The following is a 10,051-nucleotide window of genomic DNA, read 5'->3' as shown; positions in this document are numbered from 1 at the left end:
TTATATGTGTGTGTGTGTGTGTGTGCGCGCGCGCATGAGAGAGAGAGACAGACAGACACACACACACACACACACATACACACACACACAGACAGACTGACTGAGGATGGAACCCAGGGGCTACACCCCTAGACCTATTTTATTTTTTATTTGCAAACAGTCTCACTAAGTTTAAATGTTGATGTCTGATTAAATAAAATAAAATGTGTAACTCGGTTTAACCATACTCTAATTTCTTTCAATAGAAAATGACTTTGGTGTTGGAAGATCATTACTTTTGGAAGACTAGTTAACATCCATTTTCTGAACAAAACTTGACCACCACTTTCTCTGGCATGGCGCAAAGCAGCTCACAGCTTGATATTCAGGTTCTCCATGATCTCCGACAACGCTTCCCTGAAATTCCAGAGGGTGTGGTGTCTCAGTGCATGTTACAGGTAAATTTCGTACCAGAGATGGTGATATTAAGTTATAGTTTTTCTTATTTGGGTTGGCTTTGTGTTGTGGTTACTCAGTTAAGTCTTCAGGTGTGTGTTTGTGGGGGGCACTTAGAGCAGGAATTCTGGACTTTGGCATTGGTGCTGTTTTGGGTTGGGTAATTTTTTTATTGTACAGATCTGCCTTGTGCTTGGTAGGGTGTTGGGCAGCGTCCCTGGCCTCAATCCCTAGATACCAGAAGCATCTCCATGATTGTAACAGCCCCAAAATGTCTGCAGACATTGCCAAATGTCTCACAAGAAGCAAAATCTCTCCCTGTTGAGAACCACTGTGAGGAAAAAGTAAAGGCATATAGCAATAAGAAAAAAGTTTTTTCCTTACATATAACTGTTTGAATTTTGAGGGCTGTCATTAATCCCCGAAATCTTGGTGGGCTTATTTTTATATTTATTTTTGGCAGTTCTGAAAATGTAACCCAGGGCCTAATTCCTACCATGATCTACACCCCCAGCTCCTATAGTTGAATTTTGAATCTCAAATTTATCATGTTAACTTCTTTTTTTTTTTTTTTTGGTGGTACTGGGGATGGAACCCAGGGGCCTTCTACCTCCAGGCTACACTCCCAGACCTATTTTATATTTTATTTGGAGACAGGGTCTCTTAAGCCAGCTGAGGCTGGCTTCGAACCTGTGTGATCCTCCTGTCTCCGCCTCCCAAGCGCAGGGATTACAAGCGTGCGCCACCACGCCCGGCTCATGTTAACTTCTTTACAGGTTAACTATACACTTCTGAACCTTTTCAGTTGTTAGTTCTGTTTTGTTTTTGGCATACGTGTGTGCGTGTGTGTGCATGCGTGCGTGTGTGTGTGTGAGTGATACTGGAGATTGAACCTGGGTGTGCTCTACCTCTGACCTATACCCTACTATCCCTTTTTATATTTGTTACCACGTAGTGTCCTCCAACCTGCGATCTTCCTGTCTGAGCCTCCCAAGTGCATCACGAGCTAATAGTCACTCTTTTCTTCCTATTTTTTCTTGGCAGTACTGGAGATTGAACTTTACAACTTGCTAGGCAAGTGCTCTACCACTGAGCTATACCCTCTCCAGCCCTGACAAATCCTTATATTCATAAGTGATTTTAAGTGTAAAACCACATTTTTTAGTTCATAAACATTCCCCTTGTCTTGTCACACTGAAATCTTTCATTTCTAAAATAGAATGTGTCTTTCCACACAAAGGGCAACAGAAACAGGCTTGCTGCCTCCCCCTGTTGCGTTTTGGGTTATGGTAACTTCCTGGTTGATTTACTTTGGAGAGCAATACTCCTAACCTATCCACCAGTCTCCCTTCTGTGCTACTAATGTTCACACTACCTTACTATAGCGGGAGCAGCTGAGGATATAAATGATATACATACATGAGAAGTTAATCATGAATAGAAACTCACAGAACAATGGTGGTAATGGGTGCTTCCTTTGTTTACAAACCTTTTACTAGGTCCAGCTCACTGGGTTTATGATTTTCGTCTGACAACTTGCTTTTCTTTCATTCCCATTCCGAGTCTCAGCTCTTTAGCCCCAGATTGGTCTCTGGTAGAGCCAGGGTGCTTTCTGCTGCAATGAAACCAAGCAGGAGTGAGTCTAGTTGAAACCACTGCCTAGGAATCACTTTCCTCATCTCTCCTAGGGCCCCAACTAGCTCTGACCTTATTTGATTTTATTTGGCTTTCAATTATTGCATTATTTTTGACCACTTAATTAAACTGAAGAAATAATCACTTAAATTCTAAATTTGATGAATATTTGTTAATACGTATATTGCCCCAAGTCTTACATTTTTGTTCCTTTGCGATTAATAGAGTTTATAAGTATAGGAATTTACCATTTATTAGCTATGGAAAGTTTGTTAATATTAAATATATGGAATCTACTAGTTTGCTTTTTTTTATTTTTTGGTGGTACTAGGGGTGGAATCCAGAGGCTTTCTACCTCCGGGCTATACTCCTAGACCTTTTTCTTATATTTTATTTGGAAACAGGGTCTCACTAAGTTGCTGAGAGCCTCATTAAGTAGCTGAGGCTGGCTTTGAACCCGTGCGATCCTCCTGTCTCAGCCTCCCAAGCGCGGGGATTACAAGCGTGCGCCACCACACCCGGATGATAAATCCAAGTTTTGAGTGGAGTGTGATGGTACGCAGTACTCAGTACTTGGGAGGCTGAAATAGGAGAATCATGTTTGAGGCCAGCCCCAACAATTTAATGAGACCTTGTTTCAAAATGAAAAATAAAAGGCTTGGGGGTATATCTCAGAGGTAGAAAGCTGCTGGATTCAATCCCCAATACTGGAAAAGATAAATAAATCCAAGGGTTTTTTTTTTGACTTTTTTTGTTTTTGTTTGTTTTTGTCTTGCAGTACTGATGATTGAACCCAGGGGCATTCTATCTCTGAGCTACATCCCTAGCCCCATTTTTTATTCTTTATTTTCAAACAGGGTCTCACTAAGTTGTGGAAGTCCTCACTAAGTTGCTGAGACTGGCAGTATACATGCAATCCTCTGGTCTCAGTCTCCCAAATACTGGGCTTACAAGTGTGCGTCACCATGCCTGGCTAAATACAAGTTTTGGGGTTTTTTTTGGGGGGGGCACTGGGGATTGATCCCAGAGGCATTCTACCTTGGAGCATATCCCCCAGCCCTATTTTATTTTTATTTTGAAACAAAGTCTCACTAGGTTGATTGGAGTCTCACTACTTGCTGAGGCTGCACTGGAACCTGTGATCCTCCTGGCTCAGTCTCCCAAGTAACTGGGATTACAAGGGTGTGCCACCATGCCCAACTGAAATCCAAGGTTTTTTGTTGTTATTGTTGTTTGTTTGTTTGTTTTTGCGGTACTGGGGTTCCTGGAAGCCCTTTTACCTCCTGGCTACACTCCCAGACCTATTTTATATTTTTATTTGGAAACAGAGTCTCTTAGGCTGGCTTAAGAACCTACGCGATCCTCCTGTTTCCGCCTCCCAAGCGCGGGGATTACAAGCACGCGCCACCACACCCAGCATAAATCCAAGTTTTTAACAATTTGATTTTGGATCCATTCTACATGATGCTAATTAGGTTGCCTAATCCATCATGTAGAAAGCATGTAATTTTAAGATTACTAACAAAAATATCAATAAAGTTTGCTCTCCCTTTATAGGTTTATAAAAAATTTGAAGATACTTTGTTTTCATTTTTTATATTTTTTCCTCCAGACAGATGTCAGTGACACATTCTAGTTAGCAATCAATCTGAATCCTTTAGCTCCAAAATTGCTTTTAATAAATTCTCCCTTGCTTCAAATAAATTTCAAGGAGGATAAGAAAAAGTCCAATCTTTGTGTTCTAATTGTTTTCTTAAATTTCAACTGGTACTTTTTTCTACCGTGTTTTTTAAATTGCCTGAATTTTAATATCAAAAGCTCTAAATAAGGAAAAGCTAAAAATTACCTATGGAGTTTTGATAAGGCCAATTCTTTAAATTCCTGAGCATTATTTTTACAAAAGTTTAATTGACAGAATTTTTTTTTCCTAAAGCTCCAGCTTAGTAATGTCCTTTTTGCCAAACAACGTCTCCCTTGAAATTACAGTGTGGAAAGAACCCTGAGCCTTAGGAGAGCAGGAGTCTAGAACTGGCTCACCACTTAACTAGTTCAGTGCCTCTTGTCGATCCATAGTAACTTCACCTGGCACTGTTCATTTGTCAATGTGAATTGGAGTAGATGTACTCCCAAGAGTTCAACTCTAAAATTACAGCATTCTTTGTCCTGTTTTAGGTTTAACCTTATTTGGTTCAACAGAAGTGGTATTCCATTTTTATATAAAATGTACTTCTCCCTCAAATGTATAATAATACATACGTGTGTGTGTGCGCGCGCGCGTGCACGCACGCGCGCATATATCTGCATGTATGTTTATGAGCTGCGAAGAAAGTCTTGGTAATTGACAAATTTGTATGGATTATTTCAAAGTCAGTGAATAATGATGTATTTCTGATAAAATAGTTCAAAATTCTGCATTTTAATGGAAAACTGTTTTATAGTATCTTAAAATATTTAAAGATATAATTTTTACTTTGATTACTGTCAAAACTTGTAAAATGTATGTCAGTTTGTTATTGCTATCTTAGTGTGTTTAACTAGAAAAATCTTTTTATGACTTTGAAAGTATATTAAGTAACATTTCAGCAGATAAAAACATTTGAGATTATGGGAGTGGGAATGAATTTTGTTAAGGCATTCAAGACCAGGTTTTTTATTAAATTGCCATTAACCTTGGCAAAGTAATGGAGCCATAGTTCGAAATCCAGAGTTGTTTTGTTTTGTTTTTACTGATTTCTTTGCTTAAATCTTTCGTATTGATATAGGCTGAAGCATACAGTGATAAATTTTGGTAAAAGAAAAGTGAAGACTGCTTTAAAAGTTTTGTTTTAACTCTTCGGGAATTTTAATACAATCTTTTTCTCCTTTGGTGTTTTCAGTGCCTTTGAAAGCATGGTTTTTGACATGTTTATCAATTTAACTATTAACGATGGCTATTACTTATACTTATTTATTGCAGCAATTGTGGTGAATCCAAGATTAGCCCAGCATTTTAATTTGTTGAGATGCACCAAGTATAAAATGAGTCCTGGATTTGGAGTCAGAAAACTTGGGGTTGAGTCACAGTGTTCATTAGTAGGTACTTTACATTTCTGTAGCAGTAGCAGTAGTGGTAGTACTAGTAATGTGAACTAAATGTTTATAAAATATCATGAGACATTTGAGATCTCCTTTTCAGGATAGATGACCATCAAGTTTTTTTGTGTGTGTGGTTAAACTACTGCTCTCTATTTATTCTATGACAATAGTATTAGCATAAAATTTTCTGGCAAAGATTGACTTCTGATATTAAGATGTAAGATTTGTTACTTTTGCCAATGTTCCTTTTATCATTTTTCTCCCCTAGAATAACAACAATCTTGAAGCCTGTTGCCGAGCCCTTTCCCAGGAGAGTAGCAAATATTTATATATGGAATATCATAGTCCAGATGACAATAGAATGAATAGAAATCGCCTTTTGCATATTAACCTAGGTATCCATTCTCCTAGTAGCTACCACCCAGGAGATGGAGCTCAACTTAATGGTGGTCGAACACTGGTTCACAGCTCAAGTGATGGACACATTGATCCACAGCATGCAGCAGGTAAACAGCTGATATGTTTAGTTCAAGAACCACACTCAGCTCCAGCTGTTGTGGCTGCTACTCCCAACTACAATCCATTTTTTATGAACGAACAGAACAGAAGTGCAGCTACTCCTCTTTCACAGCCTCCTCAACAGCCGTCCTCCATGCAAACGGGAATAAATCCATCTGCTCTGCAAGGGCCTTCCCCACCGCCGCCACCTCCATCATATATGCATGTACCTCGGTATAGTCCAAATCCAATCACTGTTACAGTATCCCAAAACCTCCCTTCTGGACAAACTGTACCAAGAGCTTTACAGATTCTTCCACAAATTCCAAGCAATCTCTATGGGTCTCCTGGTTCTATTTATATTAGGCAGACATCTCAAAGTTCACCGGGAAGACAGACTCCTCAGAGTTCACCATGGCAGTCTTCACCACAGGGCCCAGTGCCTCATTACAGCCAACGTCCTTTACCTGTTTATCCACACCAACAGAACTACCAACCTTCTCAGTATTCTCCCAAGCAACAGCAGATCCCTCAGTCTGCTTACCATTCACCACCTCCTTCTCAGTGTCCATCACCCTTCAGCTCTCCACAGCATCAAGTGCAGCCTTCCCAGTTGGGCCACCCGAGCTCCCATGTGTTTATGCCACCTAGTCCTTCAACTACTCCACCCCATCTATATCAGCAAGGACCTCCTAGCTATCAGAAACAGGGAAGCCATTCAGTAGCCTATCTCCCATACACAGCATCTAGCTTACCAAAAGGTTCTATGAAGAAGATAGAAATTACAGTTGAACCTCCTCAAAGGCCCGGGACAGCAATTACTAGGAGTCCTTCACCCAGCAGTAATCAACCGTCTCCACGGAATCAGCACTCACTGTACACAGCCACCACGCCACCTTCCAGTTCTCCCTCAAGAGGGATATCTAGTCAACCAAAACCTCCATTTAGTGTTAATCCTGTGTATATTACATATACACAGCCAACTGGACCTTCATGCGCTCCATCACCATCTCCTCGGGTAATACCAAACCCGACTACAGTTTTTAAAATTACTGTAGGCCGAGCAACTGAAAATCTCTTAAATTTAGTGGACCAAGAAGAGCGTTCTGCAGCACCAGAACCTATTCAGCCCATTTCAGTGATACCAGGCTCTGGAGGAGAAAAGGGAAGCCATAAATATCAGAGGAGTTCTAGTTCTGGATCAGATGACTATGCCTATACACAAGGTAAGTTTTTGCCCTTTTTATGAAATTTAATCTTTGTAGTGAAGTGACAATCTCCTACTCGCAGTAAAAAAAAAAATCCATGTTAGTGGTTTAGTTTTAATTAAATGTTTAGTATTTACTAAATGGCAGGGCAATAGCATTACCATTAAAAGTAACGTTAGACACTGGACATGGTGGTGCACACCTGTAATTTCAGTATTTGGGAGGCTGACACAGGAGGATTGCAGGTTCAAGATCAACATTAGCAACTTAGCCAGATTCTTAGCAACCTAGTGAGATACTGTGTGTGTGTGTGTGTGTGTGTGTGTGTGTGTGTGTGTGTGTGTGTGTGTATTTGGGGCTGAAGGATAGCTTAGTAGAGTATCCCTTAGTTAAATCCCCATTAACACACACACACACACACACACACACACACACACACACACACATATATATACCCCCTCCCTCAAGTTAGTACTTCAGAGTCATCTTCAGACTTTGTTTTATTTATTTGTTTGTTTGTTTGTTTGTTTGTTTTGCGGGTCTGGGGGTGGAACCCAGGGGCATTTGACCTCCGAGCTACATCCCCTGCCCTATTTTTTATTCTTTATTTTGAAATCGGGTCTTACTGAGTTGCAGAGGGCCTCACTAAGAAGCTGAGGCTGTCCGTGAACCGCGATCCTCTGGTCTCAGCCTCCCGAATGCTGGGATTATAAGCGTGCGCCACCACTCCCGGCTCAAACTTTGTTTTAAAATATGAAAGCGTAGCCATGATCATTGTGACCTAATGAGACTTTTTTTAGGGGAGAATATTCATTGAGAAAAAAAGAAAGGGTGGGCTATGGTTTATCGAATGAAAGAGTTTGGGTCTTCTCAAAAGGCATGATATTTATAAGTAATATACACAAAGTGGAATTAATAATGAAGGGTCATTATTGGATTAGCTCATAGTAGACCTAAATAAATAGAAAAATAAGCCAGCTGTGATGGCACATGCCTGTAATCCCAGTATTTAGGTGACTGAAACAGGCAGATCATAGATTCAAGACCAGCTCCAGCAATTTAGCGAGGCTGTCCGCAACCTAGTAAGACTGTTTCAAAACAAAATTTAAAAAGGGTTGGGGGTATAGCTTGGAGGTAGATACTCCTGGGTGCAGTCCCCAATACCAACTGAAAAAAGAAAGAGAAAAAGATTTTTAAAAAATGTATGCTGATTATTTTGATATATCTGGGAAATTCATATTTTTCCAGTATATAAGAAGGGAAGTAATTATAATTGCAATTCGTATGCCTGATAGTGATTCTTTTAAAAACACACACATGTATAGTTAAAGAGAATCTTGGGGAAACTAAAGATGACAGAACAAGAAGGATGTGCAGGTAATGCCATTTTGGTAGCAGTTAAAAGAGCTAAATTAAAGCAGATATGGAGGCAGGATGGCATTAGACAGAATAAATGGCAATTCTTGAATTGGCTAAGTGTTTTATACCTTGTCAGTGTGTGTAGAAATGTTCCATTCATTTGTTCAGTGTTATTCTCTGCAATGACTTTATCTGTAATGCTGTAGCCTTGCTGTTACATCAGCGAGCAAGGATGGAGAGGTTAGCAAAGCAATTGAAACTTGAGAAAGACGAGCTAGAGCGGTTGAAGGCGGAAGTTAACGGTATGGAGCATGACCTGATGCAGAGACGGCTCAGAAGAGTCAGCTGCACCACTGCGATCCCCACGGTAAGTGAACTCTTGGGAGGTATTGAGAGGAAGGTGGGGACATTTACTGTCTAGGGCATTGGTTTTTCTTTTAGGTCTGTTTCTGGCAGAGTTTAGTTTTTGTTTTGTTTTTTTAATTATGGATGCAGACTTTTGCCTTTAGTAGTTCTCATCAAAATTATTATTTAATGTTTTGTTTTTTTACATGTGCAAATTCCATAGGCTCATCAGTGTTTTCAAAGACAGTTATAATTAAGGTATAGCGTCTCATTTATTATAAATAGCTTTCTGTCAGGCATGGTAGCACAGGCTTGTAATCCCAGCATTTGGGAGGCTGAGACCGGAGGGTCATGGTTTGCAGATAGCCTCAGCTACTTAGTGAGGCCCTCTGCAACTCAGTGAGACCCTGTTTCAAAAATAGGGCTGAGAGTGTAGCTTGGAGGTAGAATGCCACTGGGTTCCATTCCCAGTACCAAAACAAAAAAAGCTTTCTGTCAAAGTAGAGATGAAAAGTGCACTCTGACCAAAAGTTTTATCAGTTAATTATTCTCCAGGTATTAATTTATTCTCCTAAGCATAGCATATATATTTTTCAAATATTTAAAACTATTTTTCTAAGTACTTTAGTTCAAATGAGTTTGAGCAAGAAAAATATAAATTTTGGGACGGTGTTGATTATAGGATATTTTAAGACAGAGCAGTTTCACTAAATGTAAATAATTGTAGAAACTGAGATGACAGTATTGATTGAAAGTGGTCCCAAAGGTAACCTCTCTCATGGAAAAATTGAGATTAAGTATATGAGTTCTAATGATCTCAAACAACTCTGAAAATTCTGAAACATGTGTCCTAAATTTTGTGATTCCACAAGCTATGATCCAACCTATCATTTCACCTGTCACCATTCATGTATTCAATAAGCAGTTTTTGCATATAGTTTATGAATGTGTTACTATGCTTAGTGCATACCCACCAGTGGGGAAAATAGACCAACAGAAAATTTTATTAATACATTGTGGTAAGTGCCATATATGCTCTTGGGTAATAAAGATTCTTACATTAACTGGTTTCTCAGTTTACTCAAAGTACTTCTTTCTTCTATCACATTCTTCTCCTTGAAAGCCCTTCTAAAGCTCTGCATGTATGAAGACTCACTTAATGGCTACTCTTTTTTGGAGCCTTCCCTTGTTTCATACCCTCTTTAAATTTAGGGTAACCTTTCTCGCTCGCGCGCTCTTTCTCAGCTTACAGGTTCAGAGAAGCAGGCATGTATGTCAGGACTCTTAAAGTCAGCATAGCTGCAGCTTTTTTTCATAAAGAAGTTTTTATCTGAAGTTCCTGACTTCAAAGGGGTCTGGGAATTTCACAAAATTATATGCACAGTTGCGCATATATATATATATATATATATATATATATATATATATATATATATACATACACACACACACATACATACATACATATACACATACATACATACACACACATACTT

General features: G+C 39.4%; 1 protein-coding gene across 3 annotated transcripts in view; it reads left to right on the top strand.

The window, feature by feature from the left end:
• Positions 1–335: 335 nt before the first annotated feature.
• TAB3 (TGF-beta activated kinase 1 (MAP3K7) binding protein 3) overlaps positions 336–10,051 on the top strand; it is a gene marked incomplete at both ends in the record, with an annotated part of 31,822 nt that continues 22,106 nt past the window's right edge. For all 3 annotated transcript variants that reach the window (XM_080719178.1, XM_080719179.1, XM_080719177.1), the window contains 3 exons: positions 336–437; positions 5,414–6,869; positions 8,417–8,577. In XM_080719178.1, the coding sequence (XP_080575304.1) occupies positions 336–437; positions 5,414–6,869; positions 8,417–8,577 (1,719 nt within the window). The remainder of the gene's footprint in view (positions 438–5,413; positions 6,870–8,416; positions 8,578–10,051) is intronic.

This window comes from Muscardinus avellanarius, assembly GCF_963383645.1.
Source record: "Muscardinus avellanarius genome assembly, chromosome: X".
NCBI classification, from domain to species: domain Eukaryota; kingdom Metazoa; phylum Chordata; class Mammalia; order Rodentia; family Gliridae; genus Muscardinus; species Muscardinus avellanarius.
Note: the sequence above shows the minus strand (reverse complement) of the source record. Positions and strands in the feature narration are given on the sequence as shown.